The sequence below is a fragment of the Gadus chalcogrammus genome, chromosome 12 (assembly GCF_026213295.1).
Source record: "Gadus chalcogrammus isolate NIFS_2021 chromosome 12, NIFS_Gcha_1.0, whole genome shotgun sequence".
NCBI lineage: Eukaryota > Metazoa > Chordata > Actinopteri > Gadiformes > Gadidae > Gadus > Gadus chalcogrammus.
Window position 1 is genome coordinate 26475082 of NC_079423.1, and position 26178 is coordinate 26501259.

Below are 26178 nucleotides of genomic sequence, written 5' to 3' on the forward strand. Positions count from 1 at the left end.
TCCTCTGTGGTTTCGTGATTTCGGGATATGTATGACTTGGAGAGTGGTAAATGTTCAACACGTGGTTAAGAGACACAAGATACACAAGCATGCACTCTTGAGGTGCTTCATGAAGCATCTGCTGAATCCAGGTACAATTCTGGCTATATTGGTATGGGCAGTATGGAAAATAAAGCCACGCCTTCAGGTTTGGATTTATCTCAGATCATTATACGGTAACTTGATATTGTGTCGTCCGCTCTATGTGTAGAAACAGAAACTAGTCAAAACTGATGTTAGCACTAAGCCAATAAGGCTGGATGTTAACTTTAATATTGTGTGGTCTAATAGGGAAGAGAATAAATTGTATTTATAATTGACCGTTTCTGATGTTGCATGAAGCACAACTTCAGTCCCCTGCCAGTGGTGGAATGTTCTTTGCCATTTCTGACCATGTAACACGCTAATTAGTGAGCCAATTACTTGACGTCATTTAGCTACCTAAATATTTCACTGATCTCGTGCATGACTAAGGTCAATCAGTCTCAAACTATTTAATACTCGTCTTAAATTGTTGCATTTAAGACGAGTATTAAATAGTCCGCAATACAGGCCAGAATAGGAGAATAGCATTAAATAAATGAATGTGACGCTATGAAATATATGTGGTAGCCTATTAAATAAATAAATGTGGCATTATGAAATAAAAGGCATTATGAAATAAAATAGTATCATCCCCAAAAAAGAATTGCCTCATTTATTCATTAATTTATTTAATATAGACTCAAATGGTATTCCAGCTCCCAGCTCGTGTCTTTACCTCCACCCCCTGTCCTGTGGCGCGCGCAGCCACCAAAGCGAGCGTGGCTTGCATGCATAACACCAAAACAAGTAGCGATGAATACCAACTGTTTATCGTCTAACAAATGTGTAAATACGGTCCCATCGCCGTAGAGAAGGAAACAAACACACACGGATAAGGTACAGTAGTACGCTACTCAATTGTCACCATTTATTTTAAACTTTTGTCATTTTTGCAAACATTTTTGGAGGTACACGCTAGACTTCCTTGTTAACGTTACGCAACCTGGAGGGGGTGTCAAGTGGTCAGGTTGTTGAGAGGAACGACTTCCTTGCTGAGTTACTTGGGATGAACGATAGTCATATAGGGTTTCTCATTCAGCTCTATGAATAATCACTGACGTCATTAAGTCGTTTATTCTAGCATTCACACGTGCGTGTCAACATTAAGAGCAAACGTGCACATGTTTGGTTTTTTGGCACGTGCTTATGATCATGGGCTATTAATGATGATTACAATTTAAATTTAATTTAGATCTTCGGTAAAGTCTAAATATTGAAGTGCCAAATATGTAATTGTATTTATACAGTGAATATTCACGTAATGCTCTTGGGACATACTGTACATAACTTTCTGCTCAATTAAGATCAAGTTGCAGCTTGTCGAGAATAGAGGCCACATGATTGCAGTGTTATAACTTGAATTGTTTTCGTCAATTGTCTTAATATACTATTACGTATAATAGAGTCAGTTTATACCTACATGTTTCTACATAAATGTTGTTTCATTGCCTCTAGCACCCTATAGACAAATTAAGTTTTCCCAACTGAATTACTCAACATTAGTTAAATTATAGCTATTGCATTCATTAATATTTGCAAGAGCCCTGCTCAAGAAAACATAGCCAGACCCAAATAAGTCTCAGTATAAAATGGAATGTGGTTCGGAAGTGTAGTCTATGTAATTCATCCCTGTACATATCAATATACATATACATGGGGTGTTTTAAAGTGCGTGTTTGTATTGACATTTTTCTAAGATCAGTTGACTGGAGATCACACTACTTTTACGTCGTTACTACTTTGCATTTTGTCTGTATTTTGTTGTGGTTCTACTAAAGTCAATATATTTTTCAGTACTGTTGCAATAGAGTTTTTGTTTTTGTTTGTTTTGAATCCCACTCTGTGCCAACGGTTGACAGGATGTCAACCTGGACATTTGATTAATTATTGCCTGGGTGCATTACGCAAGAGTCCTGGCATCGGTGCTGAATGGAAATATGGTAATCAATGAAGTTTGGTGTTTTCATTAGAGATGGATCAATGTTGTAGCATATGCTATTGGTTAACCAGTGCTGGTGCAGTATTGTCAGACACGTGGGTCGGCCCCTGTATAGTAGACATGGCTTATCTTACCCAGAGAGGTGGTTTTGAAGGTGTCCATGTGCCTCATCACTGAGGACATAAAACATTGGCCTCTGTCAAACCAAATATTACTTCAAATGCAAGGACTTTAATCAATGGGACAGACATAATCACCATTGTGTACCCCTCCATTGGCAATAGATAGTGACTAGACAGACATTTATTTACATGGAAGTCTTTGAGAGTTCCACTTTAAGTACATAATATCTTAATAGTTGTTGGTTAACTTAGTTATGTAGCTATACAAAAGCTATACAAAACACTTAATGGATAACATGGATGCAAATCCTTCGAGTGGCTATTTGCAGATTTTTCAGTTAACAAAAAGGTCAGAATTACGTGAGAAGATGTGCACACAGGAGTGGTGTTTTTTTTCCCTGAGAAAAGCTTGTGTAGTGGGATCATGTCGAGCAACGAGTTACAGTTCCGGTCTTGCTCGGCCAGGGAAGTGAGCCTTGGAAAGTTCCTGGAATCAATCTGTTTCCTTTGTCAAGATGTTGCGTTTAAAAAAGCCTTGATTGTTTCAATAAATCCTTCTTGCCTCAGGGAACTGCCTGGATTTGGAATCATACAATCAGGTTTTGATTAAAAGGCTGATATCATGTTCATCCAAGGAGAACAGACAACCTGCTGTTAACAAGTATTACATTAGTTATTTCACGATTACAGATTCTTTCAAGCATTCTTATGACGGAGCATTTCATAGCATGTCAAACCTAATCACATCCCCTGTTATTTTCCCTATATGGTTTGCTTTGGAAAGGTTTGTGGGGATAGTTGTATGACTCAGACCTGTATAGACTTGCAGAGAGAGAGAGAGAGAGAGAGAGAGAGAGAGAGAGAGAGAGAGAGAGAGAGAGAGAGAGAGAGAGAGAGAGAGAGAGAGAGAGAGAGAGAGAGAGAGAGAGAGAGAGAGAGAGAGAGAGAGAGAGAGAGAGAGAGAGAATAAAGTTGGTGTGATACAAGGCAGCAATGAGTAAGAACTGCTCAGGATTGTGTGATTATGTCTTACGTATGTTTGACAGTTATGCATGCATGTGTGCTGTCTTTTTTTGCAATCCGCCCAAATCTAGTTTTCACTTGGGCCATAGTCTGTGTGTTCTATCTACATTCAGGAAATACCATTAAGAACTCTGTGGGGCATCTTTCTGTGCACCTCAGCATTGGTATTTAATGGCCAAGATACAAACAAATGCCCCACTGGAAAGATCTTACCAGCCCTGCATGTTGTAGGACCGAAGAGCAGCATGTTCTAGGGGTAGTCTCATGGTGACTTTAAAGGGTTTATTTAGACATTTACTACTGTATTAGCTGAAGAACTTGAGATGGAACCTGATTATGCTTGTACTAGTGTATAAGTGTTGCCTATTACACTTATTTGCGCCACATGTAAGGTGAACCAATAACTAAAAATTCAGCGGTTAAATTGCGGTGCAGTGAATGGCGAATTAAGTAATTTAAATCAAACTTCCTGGATTACCCATCAACCGCTAGAAAAGGGGCAATTTGCACATAGTCTCTGATCATAGAGTCCTAGTTTCAATATAAGCTCTATACAAAATCCAACACACAAGTCCAGTTCTGCAAAAAACCCAGAAGACTACAATTAAATGGTTCACACGTCTATTTTGATCTGATCATGTTTTATTGGCCAGGATGTAATGCGTCACTCGAGGGGCCTAGCCCACCGTTGGCAGCTCATTCGCCACACTCATAACCTACAATAGCATCACTCTGGTGGGTGTCCAGCTAAACTGGAGCCAGCAAGCCAGTTGGGAATTAGGGGAATAAAACGTATTTATTTGTTTGAATAACCCAAACGATCATCAGCATGGGATTAATACATTTTTTTTTCCCGCAAACTGAAAGACACATCCTTTGCAGCACAATTAAAATTAATTTAGTCTTGTATAACAATCAAGACGTATTGTGCTATTCCTTTATCTGCCTCTCCTCACACTAATAACTGGAAACGAACATATTCCAAGAACCTTTATATTCTCTTTGTCTCTGAGCTATTCAGTACTTCTAGGAAAAAGTGTTCTTTGAAGCCGAGCCTGAAGCTTGTCTTTAGCCCCAGACTGCCAGCCAGGGCTCCAGTGTTTATAGATGGGAACCGATTGTAAAGTGGAGCTGTGCTGTGTATTTATTTGGGCAGGGGGGCCCCCATGTAGAAATTGGTAATTGCCGTTGGAGACACACTGGACCCGCGCGGTATCAGCGCGCTCATCAGGGAGACCACAGACCGTAGCAGCGCCGGTTTAGTGATAGTGAGCTCATCTCTTTCCATCCACCCTCTGTCCCTAGGCTGGGGTCGGGCCAGGGGGTTTGGAAGGATGGGGGCCGGCACAGGGGGGGGCACGAAGCTGCAATGAGTCACAAGGGTTACTGATAATGGGGACGACAAGGTTACTGTCAAACAGTTTTTTTATTTATTTATAGTACACAAACTGTGGTGCAAAACAACGACAAGGGTGATGCTGATATTATTAGCCTGTGATAGTAAGGCTTAGCTTGAAATCTGCCTGTGTACAAAAAATAATAATAAAAAGCGGATTTGCTATTCATTAAATTTGATTGAATACAGTGTAACAACCATTCAGCCGTCTACATTACCAGCATGGTCAGCCAACCATTTGCCTTAAGAGCTATTGTGGCCCAGATTGGAACATTTAGCGATTGCCTCAAATCCAACAAAATCAACCAATCCTAGCTAAATTATGGGCTAAATTATTAGCTTCCATAATTATCCATTCTCCGCAACATTCCTGGATAAGGAAACTGGTCTTCCCTCGAGTTTGACCGACCATCACAATTCCCCACACAAACTCACTTCCATATTTACCTTTATGATGACAAGCAAGCATAAAGCTCCCCGATGAAAATACTCTAAATTCATAATATATCAATCCAATCGCGAACCCTTTGCAATTTTCCCTCGTTCATTTAACACAACTTTCAGAAATCACTGAAACTTTTAGTTAAGCTGACTAACTGCCATCATGTTTTTGTTTGCCACAACAAAGTCTGAAAAATGACGGACGATCTCTTTAGACAAACCATCCTAAGAGTACACTCAACAATTACTCACACTTGGAAAAGGGTGCGCTAATTACACCGAAAACATTACAGCCCATATGGCCCTTGCCTTTTGAGTTCCCCTCTCTGTTTACATGAGGACAGCGTCACATTGTCTTGGCTATTACCTCGGCTGATGATGGTCCTCTGTGTCAGCTCCGACAATGTGGAGGGTTGGGGGTATGTTGTGCCGGGCACGTAGGCACTCGCTGGGTGTTGGCTGCCACAGTCTCTTGCCTTATCGGCCCCCGTGTCTTTCCCCACTAAATCAAATGTTTTGGTTTGACTCCGGCCTGATGGCCTAATTGCTGTGTGGGCGGGAGTCTGTGTGTGTGTGTGTGTGTGTGTGTGCGTGTTGCTTCCCGATCATCTCATCAGGGCAGGTGGGGAGGGGGACGACGGCCCTGGCTTGGCTGCCTGCCTGTCTGCTTATCGGACAAGTCAGTTGATGGGGAAATCTAAGAATTGAGCAATGCAGGAGTGAATGAATAGGCTACGTGGACATACTTATGCAAGCCTGTGTTGGATTGGTTATATACCAGTGTTTCCCCAGCATTGTATAGTTAAGGCGGCCGCCTTAACAACAATAGGGCCCTGCCTTGACTACCAATGTATAAAAAAAAATGTGTATGTAATTATTTACAAATCCCTCGTAGGGTAAGGAAACATAATTCCATCAGGTACAAAGAATAAAGATGTGCCATAAAGCTTTTTTAAATGGAAATCAAGCCTTTGTGAGTTTTTGGGAATGATCAAGACGTCATCATGTTAAACTTGGAATAGATTAAGGGCAAGACTGCCCCCCACAGGTGAAAAGTTTAAAAGAGTAGGATAAAAAAATAGGTCAGGTATTGGATAGAGCATTGACTGAGCCAGAGACGTAATGGAACATGTAATGTCTAGTTTTACTTTTGGTGCCACTCTACATGAGTGACAGGCCCTTGGGGGGCACTTTTGAGAAATTACAGCATTGGCAAGGTGTGTGCCTGTGCGTGCGTGCGTGCGTGCGTGCGTGCGTGCGTGCGTGCGTGCGTGCGTGCGTGCGTGCGTGCGTGCGTGCGTGCCTCTTTGTGTGGTGAAGTGGTTCAATTTCTTTACGTGAAATTCGTGAATATATAGGCACAGCCCAGATAAATGAATGCAGAGGGGGTAACAGTTTTGGGAATAACATGAATATGGTTGGGCACGATGGAGGGGGCAAATGTGCATTATCTAAAGAAACCAGCAGATGGCGACTAAACTACATAATTCCTCTTGATTAAAAAGACAAAAAAGAAAAACAACATTTGTGTAGCTCTTCAAGAAGTCTGCCTTAAGTGTGTTTTTTGATAATTTATGTTCAGTATGGCAACTATATCATGATAAACAAAAATATTATCTACAAACCAACTAATCATACTTTTTTTTACAAAGAATGCATTTCTAGTCCTAAGTATGCATTGATTCTAATAAACCTCCACTGATCTGGGACCTACTTTAAATGTCAGCAGTGTATGTGTGTCTGCGCATGTGTTGCACTGAATTGAAAATTGGGACATCATCACCTTGACTGCTCTGTTCTCCTCTCACTGTGCCACATTTAGATTCTCCACTGGCTCTGTGTGCGGATAACTTGCCTGCATGTCCTCTATACAGCACCGGTCATTTCCAACCCTATCTCTTACTCCCACTTCATCACTCTTCTCCTTTTCTTCTTTTTCCCAGGACAGGCCCTCTGTCTCCATTTTCTCAGACGATTCCTCCTCCTCCTCCACCACCACCTCCGCCTGCTCCTCTCGCTTGGTGCTGGGGTGAATGGTGGGTCCATGGGGTGGGCAGTAAATGGCTGAGGAGCTGTGCACTGGCTGGTTTCGCATCATCGCAGGTAGGACCACTGTCCTCCATGGGTTCACCATGACTTTATATTGATTGCTAGTTGGTTGTTCATCTCAGGTGCAGGGGATCAACAAAATGGTTATTCTATCCTGCGTGAGGTAAGGTAACAAGCATACTTTGCTTTTAGGCCAAAGCATATGAACTATGGAATGATGTGACGCTTGTGATTGATGATCTGAAGCCTTATTAACTTCTACGTTACCGAGTAGATACTTCTTTCACCTTTTTATGTCAACATTTAGATTACATTTGTTAATCCCAGATGGGAATTTAGGGATGTGGCGTCGAAGACAACATGAAATATTTTGTGCCAAAGCACTATAATCCTCAGGTGACGTAGTAGGCTTTTCCTACCACTAGAAGGCAGTAGCGTAGAAGCCAAACACTGAGCCACTGTGAACATAATTATATAAGCACATACAGTACAGGAGAGGGAGGGGGTGTTGCTTGACTGACCCAAGCGTGAGTAAATAAAGAGATATTGGGCAGATGGACTTGGAGAAGTGCGTTTGTGTGTGATTCTGTGTATGTGTAAGTGCGTGCTTGCGTGCGTGCGCACGTGGTTAATCAGACTATGGAGCATCTGCCGGCCATTAAGAGAGGAGGAGGGGTGGTGACAGATTAAGACACATGGAGTCCAAAGAAAGAGTCCGGGGGGGGGGGGGGGGGGGGGGGGAAATTGGCCAATAAATGGTGCTAAAGGGACGTCAAAAAATAAACAGAAAGATGTACAGACCCAGTGGCTTGAGAGATAGAGATTTGGAGATACACCGAGACTTGGGTACACAGGGAGACAGACAGTGACAGACTGAGGGAGAGAGATTTTGGTAGAGAGAGAGAGAGAGAGAGAGAGGGAGAGAGACTTTGGTAGACAGAGAGAGAGGGAGAGAGACTTTGATAGACAAACAGAGAGAGAGAGAGAGAGAGGGAGGGAGACTTGGGTAGACAGCCCGAGAGAGAGAGTGAGAGGGAGGGAGACTTGGATAGACAGCCCGAGAGAGAGAGTGAGAGTGAGAGGGAGAGAGACTTGGGTAGACAGCCCGAGAGAGAGAGTGAGAGGGAGAGAGACTTTGGTAGACAGAGAGTGAGAGAGAGGGAGGGAGACTTGGGTAGACAGCCTGAGAGTGAGGGAGGGAGGGAGGGAGACTTGGGTAGCCAGAGAGAGAGAGAGAGGGAGGGAGACTTGGGTAGACAGCCCGAGAGAAAGAGGGAGAGCGAGGGAGAGACTTGGACGGAGAGGTGAGCATGGCAATCCAGCTGGCTCGTGTCAGATGCGTGACTCATGCCCATAGACCGCCTGCACCCAGAACCTGAGTGGTCGGGTCTATAGCTGTTACATTATTTAGCATCTTTACACTTTAGTTTTTAAGGTGAATGTTGTTCTTATACCACATGAAATGTAGATGTTAATCATAACACTATAGAAAATTATTCATTTTCAAAATTGTACCAATGTCGCTCACACACCCTCCCTCAATGCTAGCTCCTTCTTGAACAGCGTAGTCATGCGTTGCCATGACGTCACGCTGATCAGCAGGGGCTACTGAGAGGTGGGAGGAGAAGGGGGGCTGTGCAGTTACAATGACAATACAGCAATATAAAACCATTTTAGACCTATATGTTGCACATGTAATGTCAACATTTCCCTGTGAGACTACACACACCAACTGGGCTTTGGTTTTTATTACTGATCAGTAAACGTTTTGCTTGGTTGTCATCCACATTGCTACTGATGGGGATTCCCTCGCTGTGGTGAATGTAATAAATGGATATTGCTATGACAAAACCCCAAGCTATACCCAAGCTAAAAAATATGGTATAAAGATATAATTTGTCCAGCTCTAGTTGGTCAAATTCTAGTGTTCTAGAAATGTTCTGCTGTGTTTATTCAACTGTATCTCTGTCTACCCATTCCTTCTCACCTGCACATTAGAAATGTCAAGCCTGCTACACACACACAGACACGCACACAAGCACACGCATGCACTGAGAAGCATGTGCACGTGTATTAATATACACATGCAAGTAAACGACTGCTATGCCATTAGTAACTGCGTGTATCTACGAATGTGAATTTCGTTTCATGTGACAATTTCAAAGTGTGCAATTTCTGTGCATGTTAGAGCAAGAGGGAGAGAGAGAGATTACCAGTCAACCGTTCTCCTGGGCCATAGTGTCAGGAGATTAAGGCTGCACGTCATGTGACTCCACTCAACTCCAGGCATTGGCTGAGGCCAGCTGTGACCTCAGCAAACCCTACCCACATTCCCGCTCCCCTCCACACACGCGTATATACACATACACCTCCCCCTCCCCTCTCCCTCTCTGCCCCTCCCCTTTTTCATCCCCTCACAAACGCGCACACACACACACACACACACATTTCTCAGCATCCTGGGGCTGGAGGTTGGACGAGCAGTAGCAGCATCCATGGCTTAAGCTCTGATCAGCAGCTAGCCCAGCCTGCACCCACCCCCACCTCTCTCTCTCTCTCTCTCTCTCTCTCTCTCTCTCTCTCTCTGTCTCTCTCTCTCCCTCTGTCTCTCTCTCTCTCTCTCCTTCTCCCTCTGTGTGTGTGTCTCTCTTTGCCGGCCATCTGACAGCCAACGTCTGGGGGTGTAGGAGGCTCTCTGTTAGCCAGGGCGTTAGCCACGCGCACACACGCATTCATCTACCACACACACACGGCTAGCTGCTGGTGAGGTTCTATTGCTGTGTTTATCCAGTGCCGTTCATCCTAGTAACCAGGGGCACTCCTCTGCTGTGCTCCCTTCCACCACCCGGAACCCCCCCCCCCCCCCCCCCCCCCTCCCATCCTGAACATCTTAATTTCGTTCCAGGATCATTGGAAATAGAGGAATGCAAATCTGCAACCATGATGGAAGGTAAGAAAGCTCTACCTTTTTTGCTCTTAAATGTCCTTTTTGTCTTGATTCAACATACTCCTCAATGCCATTGTCCCAAGGTGCTTCCACTGCCGGTAGAGAGAGAGAGAGAGAGTGTGTGTGTGTGTGTGTGTGTGTGTGTGTGTGTGTGTGTGTGTGTGTGTGTGTGTGTGTGTGTGTGTGTGTGTGTGTGTGTGTGTGTGTGTGTGTGTGTGTGTGTGTGTGTGTGTGTGTGTGTGTGTTTTATACCTCCAAATGGCATAAGCTGTGGTGCTATTTTGAGACCATGCATACTGGGGACTTGCATGTCATTCTAAAGGGAAGGGCACCACTGTGTGTCTCTTGCCATGGCAGCACAATAGCTGGGCTAATGCAAGCACATACGCACGTCAGTGTTGGTCTGGTAGTGTGTATTATGGTCTTCCCGTCAACGTAAAGGATTAGGATTTATTGTGCAGCGGGGGCTTATGTGCCCAGCTTGCAGGCTGTACTTACTTGTAGAAATTCTCTTTGTGTTGTATTGTGTGTTAATGTGTGTGTGTGCACCCTTACCAACCGTGACACACTGCCACATGCTTGATGCACACACGGTGCATTACCCCTCTTGCATCTACTCAGGCTACGAGGTCGTTTGGCAGAAGCTGTGTGGGAACCATGTCTAAGGATCGATGTTTTCTCACACACCTTTTCCCGAGCTAATGGCATTGGTGTTAGACATCTGGAGGGAATGAAACGGCCGTTTTAGTATCATGTCCCTTTAATTTCATGACATCATCACAGCTACACCAGGGATTTAAGGATGACTCTCTATCTATGCAGCTGGCCTCCAGCAAGCTCTGTTTTTAATAAATTCATTAATGAATTCATTGATTTATCAATCCGTTTGATTCAGTTATAGTTCAGTATACACTCTTTCATTTGTTATCAACCCTAACATTGTAAATTATGCTATATTTCATAGCAATGTGCACAGTAGTCCAATTCCAGCCTTCTACATGCGTTAACCATACTATTATTTTTACTAGCGACGCTTCTGAACCTTTTAGTTAAAGGGGGGATCTACTTTTCTTGTTCTCCATTAGTTTTGTGTAACCCCCAAATACAGTTTAGATTTCATAAAATTGTTCCCTTTTAACTACCTGCTTTTCAAAATGTCACATAATTATCGAGTGTTAAAGAGTGTTTGTGCTATCATGTCCTGATTAAGAGTGAGGTTTTCTTCAAGGCCATCTCATGGTTTGTTTGCTGTTATTTCCACTAATCTTTGCACTTATGTATGCATTGTGTCGTTCATGCTCAGCGGCCTGTCTTGTTTACTTTAGTCCAGGGGGAACTTTCCTCTTGCCCCCTATGTGTAGCCATTAATGAGGTTATCTATATTCGAACTTTCTATAAGAGATTAGAGATGACCATCCAGTATTAACAAAATCCAATATCCCATCCATTATTTTTGCATCCCGGATCTATGTCGCAACATTATTGCTTTTCAATTTTAAACACAATTATTGGTAATGTGGATAATGATAAACTGGCAGATGGATTCCTTATTTATTTAGCTCTGACAGTCTCAAATAGGCTAATTGTACCGTAAAGCACCTTTCAACAAAAAAGACAACAAGATGCATCCCTTTTCTTTACCTATGTGGAAGAAGTTCAAGTATACACACTGTAGCGGGTGAAGATATAGGCAAGGAAAGGTGATATGGCACCCTTCTTTTCATTGAGTAATGCTCATGCACAAACTATTAACAATAATCAAACAACATAAACATAAAGTATCGTATTCAGAGTACAGTGCAGTAATCCCCTGTCACAACGATCTGGTTTGTGTATGTATATTGACACACTATTTGCAAGCTTAGCAAGGGATTTTTCCAATGGGGAGAAACCTTTTATATATTTACGTACACACACACACACACACACACACACACACACACACACACACACACACACACACACACACACACACACACAGTATAACAAAAGGCTGTGTTCATTGAGGGAGTGATGAGCAAGATCTTCTTCATGTTGGCCGCCTCCTCCTCTTTGCTGCGGCACCCGGTTGCATGTGTGTCATGGGCCAGGTGTTAGGTAACAGTACCAGGAGGAAGAAAATCAACAATCTGTAAATAGCACCGCGGCCACTCCTCCATTAGGATAGCTCGTGCAGGCTTAGCATGCACTCCATGCAGGCGGGATTACAGTCAGGTGTTAAAATTGGACACTAATCCATGTTAGTACTCCTATATTAAACATGCTAGCCATTAGCAGGGCTAGCATATTGTCCCTACTATACCCTTGGCGGCTGTTTTATAGATTTCAGGGGGAAGACAAAATAATGGTGCTATTTGTTGATGAGCATTTTAGAGGCTGTTCTTCCAATAAATTAGGATAAAGCTATCTTGATGTTATTTGTTGGTGAGCATTTAAGAGGATGTTCCTACAGTAAATTATGCGAAAGGTATCTTGATGTTCTTTTATATTGTCCCTGCATATTTGAGGGATTTAAGTACCGAGGCTGGTAATGCCACAGTATGCACACTATTTCCTGTGCCCTTCCTTTTGGGAGGGAATTACAGGCCCCCTGTGTGCTTAGCTCTGGTCGCGGTGGGCCCGTGGTTTCATTCACGCTGGTGGTTTTCTCAGCTTGCTCCCAGGTAATCATGCTAGCAGATTAACAGATGCCAGTGGCCATAGGACTTTAGACCTAAGAATTACAAGAAGGTATTACAAGCAGGCCAATACGAATGATACTCTTGTTGGTCCATATTTTTAAATGGACAAAATTCTTTACCTAATCCAGTGTTTCCCATACTGTTTTGACTGCTGTACCCCCTTGATAAATTTGTCAGCCAAGTAACCTCTTTCGAGCAAGAAACATTTTGTTGAGGGAGGACAATGAAAATGTGCATAGATGATATTTAAATGGGAGGCATGTATACTTACGAGGACTTGTGCTTCACTTGTCATTCATTGGAAAGCTTTACTGATGTTAAACATAAGGACATAAGGATACAGATTTGGTCGACATTTTCCTGGTATCCCTCGTTGCAATCCTGCAAATTAGCCCCATTTGAGAGACGTCGACCTTATCGTAATGCATGGAAGCACCAATAGCTTGCATTACTGGTTGTGAGTGGCCTACTTACACTCGTGTCTGTGAGCAGCAGCAGCAGCCCCAGTCATACAGGTAGGCCTGCTGCCTGGAGCCAGACAGGATGAGCTATGGGGACACTGTTTTCCTGACGTGCCACCAAACACAGGTCAGGGAGGACATTCAGGCCTATATATAGGCCCTTCACCTACATCTTGGCTGCAATCTAAACGCTATTCTCTCTATTCCCTGGGATTAGGGATTGGTCATGATAGCCAACAAATGTATTTACTTCTATTCTTTGCAAAGAAATGTTTCTCTTTTTTGTTGTGTTTGCTCGGTCAGATATTTTTGTAATAAAGCATATTTTATTCATTACAATTCTAGAAGGATTATTTGGAAAGCACCCAGAAATGAGGATTATGAATATCATGATAAAGATATTCTAAATGATAGTTGTTTTCTAAAACGTTTGCACCAGGGAAATCCTATTAAGTAACGGAATCTGAGGAAGCCAGAAAATGAATTCAAACCGTAGCTAAAATAAGACATTGATATCTTTCTGCTACTATTCTCCCCAAAAATCATACTATTCTCCCCAAAAAGTATGTGGGATACAGTGACTTATATCTGAGAAACTCAACCGCTACCTTTCAGTATTCTGTTTTCTCTGGCCTGGCCTTTATCAAGTGAGTGTTTTCATATGATCCAGCAACCCCCGTCATGATCCTAGATACATGTGCACACATACAACGGATGTTGCCAAACGCATTGGTAATCGGACTCCAAAGACTGGCACACAGGTCTTTAATACTATCATGGTACCCAGGTGGCTATTTATATTCAATAAAGTGTCGTAAGTGGCCAGGGATATGGACCCTAAAGATCTAGAGACTATAGGTCTGGCAGAGATGGAGGACGGAGGAGAAACCATTTACATGCGACGACTACTGCAAAGGACTGCCGGAACCCACTTTGTTACATTACAATATGGGTAGTATATGCTCATTTACAATGTTTCTTTCTCCATATTGCCTGCTCACAGATCTCCCCGCTAGTTTTATCCGCTGGATGATGCAAAACACATTATCCTGCTGGCTTTTGCTGGTGAAGTATCGAGGGTATCTGGGGACAGGCAACATGTAGGAAATAATATTCTGTTGATTTGCCTACACTTGTAATGATATAAAGCCATTTGAAAATTGGCAAAGAAGTCTTCTAAGAAGACACATCACAGCAGGTGTCTTCTGCTATGAGTACGGCAGTTTAGGAACCTGTGCGTGTGCGTGTTTAAAGTAAATGCTCTTATGCTCTTTGGAAGACTTTGCCAGAGTTCATAGTATGGATATTTCTGTGGTTGTCAGAGCCTCAATGCTTTTTTGATGGATGACTCGGGGGGGGGGGTACAGACAACAGACAATCCAGAAAGCAGCAGGAAGTGGAAATACTTCCAAATGCACATCCCATAACAACCCTTTATGCTTCATAGTATTATTCACACTAGGCGCCACAGCACCCTTGCATGTCCGACATTTCATCTTCATGCGTTGACGCACGCACACACACGTGTCATGTTGGTTCACACATTTGCCATGCCCATCTATGATTGATGGTTCAATATGTAGATCACACAAGTTTATGTGATGGATGTTGGTGAGATATCCATCAGAGTCAGATAAACAGATTTTTTGTGTGTTGTTCCAGGGCAATATAAATGCAAAAATCAGTATTCCAGGGGAAGAAGATTGCCCTTTGCTAGTCGTGCAAGCTTTATGAAATAATTATCGGCACAAAAGATAGAGTTTGATGTGGCTCTTCATATCTTGATGTGGCTCTTCATATCTATCTACTTTGGATGTGCATTGTAAGATGTTATGTTCTGAATTACGTGATCTGACCTTTTGGTTGAATGACACATTAATGCTAACTATGAGAGAGAGAGAGAGAGAGAGAGAGAGAGAGAGAGAGAGAGAGAGAGAGAGAGAGAGAGAGAGAGAGAGAGAGAGAGAGAGAGAGAGAGAGAGAGAGAGAGAGAGAGAGAGAGAGAGAGAGAGAGAGAGAGAGAGAGAGAGAGAGAGAGAGAGAGAGAGAGAGAGAGATATATTTGGGAAACCAAGGGAGATGGCCAATATGGATAGAGAGGAGGGTGTAGCCTAATGGACCAGCCAAACAAACACGATGAGTAAAGCCAGAGATAGGAGGATGGGCTAGAGGAAGAGGGCGGTGTGGACTATGAGAGATGGACGGAAAGAACACCTGACAGTGTTGAAAGCCCCAGAGGGAAATGGAAAGTGAATAAAGAATAGAATCGGAAGGACATTGGCTTGAGCGCCTGTGTTGAGTATTGAGTTCCTCCTTGCTCAAGCAACATCATCGTCATTTCCGTCTTCTTTTTGGGCTGACTTGATGAGCAAGAGCTTCACGGAAGAGAAGGGTGAAGGATTGTTTGGTTTCCCTGTGCTCGTTTATATTTAATAACGCCAAGCTATCCTGATGGGCAGCTATGTTCTTTACATATATTTTGCTTTATTCTCCCAACCTTTTAAGCACTTCAATTATGATTTATTCATTTTATTATTTACTCTCTCAAGCTTTCACACATTCCTCCTCCTTGCCTCACCTGTCATAGCCTAGCTCCAGGTTGAAATGGCAGCTTTCAGGAGCCATTACTGCCCGCCGGCTCTCCACTCCACCACGCATCTCTATGTTGCCTCAGCATTCTGCCACCCAGTCCTCGCTTGCACAGTCACACACGTTTGCCCTCTCTATGTTTGCACTGAACCGCCGCCACCACCACCACCACCACCACCACCACCGCCGCCACTAGGCTTGAAGAGTCAGTGGAAGTGCGTTGAGCCCGTTATGTGTAGAATTTACATGATTGTAATTATAGGAAATGGTGTGCCCTTTGTTTTTGTCTTGGATGATTGTGGATTTGTCCCACGCTCTAGGTTGATGGTGTGTGTGTGTGCACGCAGCATGGCAGTGGGCCAGGCCTGTGCAAACAGATGTCAATTCCAATCGGCCGAGAATGCAACAGAGCAGTGACGCAGATACACGGCTACGGGAAGAGATTACCCTCAGCAGCACCAACACCATCCACCCCGTCCCTTCGCGCTGGGGAGAGCACTTCTGAAGGAAGCATAGTTCGACAGTCCAGTAGATGGGTGAATTGACAGAGCGATAGTCGTTAGGGTTGATACGATTTAGGGTTGGAAGGATTTGAAGGGATGGGGAAAGAAAGTAATTAAAAAGCAAAAAAAAGACGCTTTGCACATGCGGAGGAATCTGTTTTTTTAAGCTATGGGGCAAGTGTCCCTAGTTTACTTAGGGACACAGTTGGACAGTAAACTCTGTCATTCAGGAACAAATAAAGAGTGTTTGCATTTTTCTTTACATTAGCCCTTCTGTTGACATTATAGTTGACTAGTGGGTACCGACATGAAATGTCTTCAAGGGAAATGCTATGTCAATCGAATTAGCTAATGGTTGACTTTGGCTTGCAATGCTTTGTGAGTTACGTCTTAATTCACCACACTTGAATAAAAATGGGGTATTCAGATAAATAAGAAAAAAATATATATATATTTGCGCAATATGTTAGTCTCTTCCTATTGTTGTTGTTCTCCTTCGGTGGTCATTGGCATGTTAAAAACTAACTAGTACTGTGTTACACTGTTATTTGGCTGCAGCTGTGATTACAACCGTAATTAATGCTGAAACACAGGAAGCACTCTGATTGAAGAGCGTTGCCATGGCAAGACACACAGAAAAATAAATGTCTGTTTATAAGCAGCTATAAACACACTTGGGAAGGTATAGTGACATGTTGTTTATTAATTCTGTGTGTATACTATTTGTCTGCATTGGATTTGCAGTCAAATGGAACATGCACTCCATTTTCTCAGCTCTTAATCCAAACCATAGAGGAAAAGGACTAGAGTTGTCATTAATTCATCTTGAATTGATCACAGGCTCACAGTTCTGATGGAAGCAACAATAACGGTCCTAATGTAACATGGTTATGGCTACATGATTACGCTAAATAACAGGATCAAACACACGCACGCACGTGTAACCGCACACGCGTCCACACGCCTACTATGTAAAGTGCTTTGGATGTCTTGAACAGCGCTCTATAAATGCAATAAACCCATGCATAGACCGCATTGCCCACGAATGGGTTTCCTCAACTTTTTGTTCCATTGAGTTGCTGAACCATTTTTATCCTTCCCAACAAATATTCACGTGTAATCATAAATGCCAGTACAACTCAAACTGAAGTGAGGGGACATGAATGAGATACACCTGCCTTAACCTTTACTTTATGTTTTGTTAGTGAGTATTGATGATTTTCGATTGTCTCTGTGTGTGTTTGTGAGACGAATTTTGGCAGGGGATGTAATTTAAACTGAAAATGGCACGGGAGACGTTCCTCCATCTGATGGTGTGCGTGTGACTCACACAGCAGATGGGATTTCATTAGCAGACTTCAGACCATCCTCAGGATAGAGGAGCGGCTGAAATTCCCAACAGGGAGAGTAGAGATTGTTTTATGTGGATTGTATGCCTAATGCTTTCCATGCCATTTGTTAGTAATTGTGATATAGATTGTTTCATGTTGTTGTATGGATAAAGCTTTCCATGCCTTGTATTAGTTATCATGATCGTCCTTAAGAGGCTGGTTCAAGGGGGTAGCCTTCTCAACATTAACCTTACACTCATCTGCTATTTGAGCTAATCATGATGCAACTGTCACTAGATAAATACCATTTTCCGATTGTTTTATGGATTTTCACCACCGCCGGGAAACCAGTCAAGTACTACAATTTGAAATCCTCATGGGGATGTCCTCTACACATCATTCTGATTACTGTAATTTTTTTTGCCAATACCAAAGGGCATTGGCAAAGCCGTAGCTGGTTTGTTTTTCAAACGAGGGCTTCAACGATTACAATTTACTATGAAATAATCATTAGTTGCAGACAGTCCTTTTTCATGTGTAAACGTTGAACCGAATTGCAAGGGATTGCTTGTACAAATGCCTCCTACGCCCTGCTAATCCTGGGTGTTCAGTGTGGCACTCTCGACTCGTGCCTCAGAGAGGAAGTAAATGAAAGCTTGGCTGGAGAATGGGAGAGCTCTGACAGAAACGTTGAGGAGATGTTTGATAAGAGATCGCTCGACTCGAGCAAATATAATATTTTCCATACGGCTGTTCTGTCGTGGAAATATGAGAATTTATACAGATGTCTTTTAAATTGATTTTGCACACATTGATACCCCTGTTTTTGGTCCAGTTCTTCGTTGATTGATCAACTGTGTGTGTTCATACAAAATATTTATGAATCGCTGAAGTAGTCTCTGTCTCTATATCCATTCGTATTCTATTAGCCTGTGGTTTGCAAACAGTTTATATTCCCACTCCAAAATGTGATTATTCAGGTATTACATTCACTGTTTAGTTCAAGTGGTTGTTTGAAGTTGATTTGTCTGAAACAGCTGCAGACTCTTCAGCCTGCATTTTGTTTGCCCCTGGGTTTTTAGGTTAAGAAGTGGTATTTCAGATCTATTCAAACTGGTTTTAGTTGTTCTACCTGTTTGTTCATAATTCTGATGATTCAAGTAGAAGGTCTACGCCAATTTTTGTAACATAGCTATAAGGCTCTCGAGTTTGTTAGCAGCAAATAGTGTCCTGTGAATCCAGGTTGTCAATTAGAGTTTCTCACAGGCGTATATTTGATGAGTGTTAGGGGTGACAGAATTGTCCCTAGCAGTCATTTAAACGATAATATTACTGAAACCCCTCTTGACTTTCCATGGTTGTGACCATTTATTATTAAACTAATGCCGACCCTTGATTCGTCCCTTTCCCTCCAAAATCTCCTCCCATCTTCACAAACCAACCCAAACCCCAGACAGGTATAGTACATGGTACAGACATAGTTATGTTTGAGGCGGGGAACCTGAAGTTGAGGAGGCCTTCTAACAAGCGAGAACCCTGGTGTTAATAGACTAGTGAATTCCTCTGCTAACCACAAATTCTGACCTCTAATCTAGATGTATGGTAAGCTTGGCGCAGGAGGGGTGTCAAATATCTGTGGTCAAATTGAGGTAGGTTGTGGACTAAGGAGAGAAGGATAGAAAGCACTGCATTTAGGTTGCCATTTTTTTTGACGTGAGAGGATCTTGTAAAAGATGCAGATTTCATCTCTTTAAAGATGGAAAGGTCTGCTTTCCACTAAACTTTGCTTTGCGCTCGGGCGAAAACAAACATTGATTATGACACATTGCTCTTATTCTCATCTATAAAAGGAGAAGAACCAGTAACTGGCTAGCATTCTTGTTGCTAGACATCTGCCTGTAGATGTGCGCTTCCTAGGACAGAAGGGATGGAAGTCTTGTACACGTTTTCCCATATCTTCATCTCATATCCCCTCCTCCTCCTTCACGTCTGCCTGCTGCTCCCTCACCATGATTTTTTTGTTCTCGATGACCTCGTTTCAGCAGTGAAACAACAGCATACTCTATTTTCCATATGAACCCTCTTGCAGTTTGTTCCAGTTTAAAGTAGGTTTTTGGATTCAGATGTCTGTTTTTGGCACTCAATATGTCAAAACATTCCATGTGTTTTTTTGTGGAATATCGTGATAGTCCATTTATATGTTCTATGTATGAATATTTAATATATATTATTCACATATTTAGATTTATAGTAGTGGAACAAATATTAGCCCACAGCCGTCCTATTCGCCCAAATAGCCAATAAACCATTTTTATAAGGTTTCAGACACGTCTGTTGAATACTAAAATTGGCTGTATACCTGTTTTATGTAAATTGTCCAATAAGCTGCACAAAGATATTGCTGAATCAGCTGTCCTCCAGAATTCTTTCCTTTCCATCTCAAATTAGGTTATGCTAGTTTAGTCAAAACTCATTCTTTATGATCTCTGTTTGCCTGGAGGAGAGGCACACAGCAAACACTGTGCTGGAAGCCTGACCGGTTTCCCGCTTTATGCTTAGGGCTATTTGTACACCAAATTTATTTTCTATTATCCTCCATTGGTGAACAACTACTGCATCATCAAGTTTTCAAGTGTTTGGCGTTTTCAGACAATGATAGGAGTTCATAGGAGGATAGGATCTTCCCATGCACAAAGTAGGATCATTGTTGTTACAGGCAAGCAATCGGGCATATTCTTTATGCGGATCGATGTGTAAAGGCATACTCTGTATGTCTGAAGAGTGGTCGTTGCTGAGACCATATGGTTGCTCAAGAACATCAAGGGGCATTCATGCAGGGCAGAGGGCTACTAGGATGATGCATGGGCTTCTCTTACAGCAATAGAGTTGGGGTTATGGGAATTCATTTATTAATTAGGCTGTTGTCTTGAGGTAGATACAGTTACCTGAACGCACACTAGACCAGATGGAAATATTGCATATCAGTTGCATGCAACATTTTGCATTTGAAGCTGCACAAACTGAAAGTTGAAAAGGTGAAATCGAAAACACATAATGCAGCATCCCTATTACACATCAGTGGCACTGGTGACCTTAAAATATTTTGCATCGTCACTTCTGATTCGTCAGGCCAGTCCACTTTGTTGTGACCCTTTTGCATTTCTTGAAGAAAGAGTTGGTTGAAATGTTGCGCTCTCCCTTCTGTGGGGTAAAAGATATTACGCTAGTACTACATTGTTATAAGCTGGTATCAAGGTCATTAAGGGATTCAAATTTCTTGCACAGGCAGCCAATTTTTACTCTGGAAGAGAACCAAATAACGTACAAACATGACAAACAGGCTACTATTTTATGCACGCTTGCATGAACGCATTCACACTGGCTAGTACACACTGACTAGTAAACACTGACTGGTAGGTACACAGTAGTACTCCTTTAGATATACACCTGTACCATATTAAAGCTTTATGCAAGAAGTAGGAAGCAATTAAACAAGATGCTTAATTGCCTTTATGTAATAATTTTTCCGTAGAAAGTGTCAAAGGAGTGTTCTTTCAACGGTCTCATTGAGAATGTGTTGGTCAGTGACTGTTATGGGGTAATAATACTTGTTGAAGCACCATTCATTACTGTGATAAAATAAGTCTAGACTGTGCATTATACAAAAATACATAAGGCCTAAAGAAAAAAATTGTTTGGTTCCGGTTTCCGACCGACCCTGTCAATTTATGTGCGACCCAAATTATTTTATGAGCTTTTAAAAAAATATATATATGTTTTTGATGCGAACTATAATTACGTTTGGGTACAGCACCTCTTCATTCTATGCAAGGATGAGTGAATTTTCTCGCTTTTAAATGAAAATAACCTACCTATCATTCGCTGCCGCTGGAAAAAATAAAATAAAAAAATAAAATAAATTCCCTACCTACCCATGACCTCAACTGACAACCAACAGGAACCAATTTTTTTTTTTTCTTAGGCCTAACACAACAAAAGCGTAAACAAGCCACACCATTTTGGCAGATATATTAACAGCTTCTCAAGATGCACCCACAAATCGCTCCAGACTATTTGAAATGTTAACGACAGCCGAGTGGGAGTGGTTCCAGGTATCAAGGTTTCTTCCAATGCGGTCATCAGCGATCCCAGTGAGACCTGCTGGGGTAGGACTGACCACGATGTCAGAAACACGAAGCATGTGCTTTTGATTGTTGATGAATCTCATTCAGTCTGCGTATTGCACCTACCTTTGGAAATGTAGTGAATTCTCCATGATTTTGTTGCATTATATTTGGTTTGTTGTTGGTTTGTTTATTTAAGGAAGAAAAACTTCCCTTTTTCTATCTAAATTAAGTCCTGTTTATAGAATGATTCTTACTGAAGTTTAGTTGGAGTCATACTTTGATGGAACCATCCGTTCTGAAGGGTTCATTTAGTGTTCATATAGCACCAAAACAATGAGAACTAGGGTAAGAAATGGAAAAAGAGATTAGTTTAGTTAAACACACACACACACACACACACACACACACACACACACACACACACACACACACACACACACACACACACACACACACACACACACACACACACACACACACACACACACACACAGCCTGTTGGGAACAGACTGCATTTGCTTGACTAAATACCAACAGTTTGTGCTCACTCTGCCATACTACGCCGTTTAATGACGTTTCAAATGAAACCATGGCAAGACATTAATCAGTTAGCGAAATATACATTTCCACCCGCTGTAGAATGAATAAACCCATTGATTGGATTTCTGAAATTGTTTCAGGCTTATTGAAATGTCCCTTTAGGCGGGGCAGCTGAATTGGCATGGCAATCTCAATATAGTGAAGGAAGGATGGATGCAGGGAGTTGAGGAGAGAATCTATGTTTATCTCATCCCTTTCTCCTTTCTGCCACTGTGGTGATTTGTTGTGATGGGAGGACGTGACTTGAATAGCTAGGGACACCTCTCTCTCTACAAGGAGTGGAAGGTGTCCATTTTGTATAAGCCAGGAAGACTCCTGATACACTTTTTTATGTGCTGATACAATTGCATGCTTATACATCACTATATATTTGCGTTAGTGGGCTTCCGAACGGGTTTGCTCAGCATAACCCTTTTTTTCCTTTGCTAAAGAGCCTGGATGGTTTCACCCATTTCCCAAGGGGAGATTCTCAGGCTTTGTGCCATCTGCTCTGAGCTAATGTTGCCTTGAGTAGGCTGTACAGTATGGGACCAGGCAAAAGTGTATATTCTGAATTGTCAAGGTGTTTTATTTATCCCATGCACAGGGTAAAAAAGGGTAATAAATTATGGCATAAATAGCAACAAGAATGGCCGAACCGAAAGAAAGTCGTTACAGAGACGGAAAAATACGGACGAGTGAATAACATTCACATTTACATTTAGCAGACGCTTTTATCCAAAGCGACTTACGTCAGTTAATACACACATTGACAGACCGACGGCAGAGTGAACTATGTGTCTTGCTCAGGGACACATCAACACGCTAGGAGGAGCTGGGGATTGAACTAGCAACCTTTCGGTTACAAGGCAACTGTTCTACCTCCTGAGCTAAGCTGACCCACTGAATAAGAGTTGTAAGAATATAAATAGTGGCCGATGTGATGTAAATCAACGGTCCATAGACCATGAGCGGCGCATACATCGGGGTGATCAATATCATCACTTTGATGAATGAAGCTGGTTGAGAAGCCTGATGGCCTGTGGGAAAAAAACCCGGATTGTGAGTCTGGTAGACTGTGCCCCATTAACACCTTCCAGACGGCAGAAACCTGAACAGTCCATAGCTTGGGTGGCTGTTGTAATTCCCCCCCCCCCCCTGCTTTCCTAAGGCATTTTGTGGTTTACAAACGTGTTCTGTCCATTGACGCGATAACCTCATTCACGTTTCGCCATAACCCAACGGCCTCAACGGTCCTTTCTAACGAGACCGTTGGAAGATCAACAACACGACTCCGTCTGTGCCCCGGCGCCCAGGGTCTGTGAGCGGCAGCCGTCGGGCGCCACAGTGGGTGGGCGGAGCAACGGAGAGAGAGGGATGAAAGGAGGGAGTTAATGAGACAAGATGTATGGAGCTGAAGCGATGCACGTACACAGTGAAGAATGAATGAATGAATCGCTACACGCTTAAAGTAGGGTTTCACCTCGTTCTGTTTTCACCGTCCTCCCTGCCAGAACCCGGTCCCTGACCCCAAACTCCTATTGAGGACATGTCCGCCCTGCCCTCGCCTCCCTTACCTGGCCAGAGCCCGGTATCTGACCCCCACTGTAGATTGAGTAAGGCAGTAAATACATTTTGCCTTCATCCTGTTTTCATCCCTCTCCCTGCCATACATCTGTCTCTATCCCCCCCCCCCCCCCCCCCCCCCCCCCCACTGCTCTTGATGAGAAGATCAAACAGTAGAGTTGGATTCACCTTCATCCTGTTGTCATCCTCAATCCCTGCCAGCCCTCCGTCTCTAACCCCCGACGGTTCTAAAGGATTTGATCAAGGGAGCAACTTAGGGGTTGGTATTGGCATCAAAGTGGCTGGTTTGTGATTGGCCTTTCTGTATACCGGTAACTGTACGGTACGGTAACCCAAAAGGAAAGCGTTGCACCTTTTTTGTTTATTAGATAGGTACTCGATAGCCCCGCCATTGTGATGTGTTTTGTTACAATCTGTTTCGTGATCAATTAAACAAACACAATGGGAGAGGAGACAGAATGGGAGAGAGAGTAGCAGAGTGAAACGTGGAAGAGGGTCGACCATGTATTAGGATTACGCTGGTTGTTGGGCATCCTGCAGGAGCCCGTGAATAAAGGTTTGAATCTTGGCTCCATGGTCTGTTTGGGACAACAGACCCTGATTTGAATGATTCTTCTTAATTTAGCGAGAAAACCAGGAGTTGAGAAGAGGACTACATCAAGAGCTCACTTCTTTGACAGATGGCTGCATGCCCTTTGTCACGTTCCAAAACATCTTTTGTTGGTTGCCACGCCAACTGTCCCCAATCTACTATATGGTCTCTGGCTCTGACCCAGTTCTGTTGTTGCGGCCGTTGACGCTGCTAGCTTAACAAACAACATTTACTAAGTGGGAATGCACCGAATAACAAACCGAGTGGGTGGTTCACAGTGCATGCATCTACAAGCATGTGTTCGCAACCTTTGCACTCTTGGCCTCGCATGGTGGACGCTGTGTTGAAAGGCTAATCCTGGCATTTTGGCTCAGACCAAGTGACAGCATGTTGTTTTCATACACAAAGACATGCTTGCATTAATACACCCACTGCTGTGGATTTACTGAGGACTGCGTGATCAACTAGGTTTATGTTAGCCTGTTGGGTGTACCTAGCCTTGCTTCTAGCACCACTAGAAGTCAATCAAAGCTGCAATTGATGGTCTGGAATGGATGCATGGATACCAAACGGTCCAATCGCAGGACTAGACTAGAACTACCCCATCATTGTTGACTTTTCAAGCAATTGTAAAACAAAGGGACTCTTTTTGGCTTTTGTGCTGTTCAGTTTTAAGTCTGCAGGTGGACAGTAATCGATTAAACAATGTGAAGCCGGGATGTGGGTATCCTGACGCCTTCATCCATTTCGGACCAGACCAAAGGATGACTCAGCCATAGTCAATACGGTCCCCCCCCCCTCCGATGACTGCTGGACATGGAAATGCATTGCTTAGACACACATAAATACGCATGCATGCATGCACGCAAGCCAAACGCACACACGCACGCAATCACCCCAGGACTGTTTGTGATGTGTTGTTGATGAGTCACCATGAGTCACATGTATTCGTTTGTTTGACATCTTTTTTTCTTTCTTTCTGTTCACCCGACTTAACTCTTTCTGTGGTGTCTCCTACCTCTCTTTGTGGTGTCCCCTATCTCTCTCTGTGGTGTCTCCTAGCTCTCTTTGTGGTGTCTCCTACCTCTCTCTGTGGTGTCTCCTACCTCTCTCTTTGTGGTGTCTCCTACCTCTCTTTGTGGTGTCTCCTACCTCTCTCTTTGTGGTGTCTCCTACCTCTCTTTGTGGTGTCCCCTACCTCTCTCTTTGTGGTGTCTCCTACCTCTCTCTTTGTGGTGTCTCCTACCTCTCTCTCTGAGGTGTCTCCTACCTCTCTCTTTGTGGTGTCTCCTACCTCTCTTTGTGGTGTCTCCTACCTCTCTCTTTGTGGTGTCTCCTACCTCTCTTTGTGGTGTCCCCTACCTCTCTCTCTGAGGTGTCTCCTATCTCTCTCTGAGGTGTCTCCTACCTCTCTCTCTGAGGTGTCTCCTACCTCTCTCTTTGTGGTGTCTCCTACCTCTCTCTTTGTGGTGTCTCCTACCTCTCTCTCTGTGGTGTCTCCTTCCTCTCTCTTTGAGGTGTCTCCTACCCCTCTCTCTGAGGTGTCACCTACCTCAGGTGTCTCCTACCTCTCTGAGGTGTCTCCTACCTCTCTGAGGTGTCTCCTACTTTTCTCTGGGGTGTCTCCTACCTCTCTTTGAAGTCTCTCCTACCTCTCCGGGGTGTCTCCTACTTTTCTCTGGGGTGTC

The 26178-nt window shown here is 43.1% G+C and overlaps 1 protein-coding gene across 1 annotated transcript in view; it reads left to right on the forward strand.

Annotated features, from left to right (window-relative positions):
* The first annotated feature begins 808 nt into the window (after nt 1-808).
* sgip1a (SH3GL interacting endocytic adaptor 1a) overlaps nt 809-26178 on the forward strand; it is a 53890-nt gene continuing 28520 nt past the window's right edge. The window contains exons 1-3 of the mRNA XM_056603275.1: nt 809-960; nt 6988-7147; nt 9999-10043. Of these exons, the coding sequence (XP_056459250.1) occupies nt 7105-7147; nt 9999-10043 (88 nt within the window). The 5' untranslated portion in view covers nt 809-960; nt 6988-7104. The remainder of the gene's footprint in view (nt 961-6987; nt 7148-9998; nt 10044-26178) is intronic.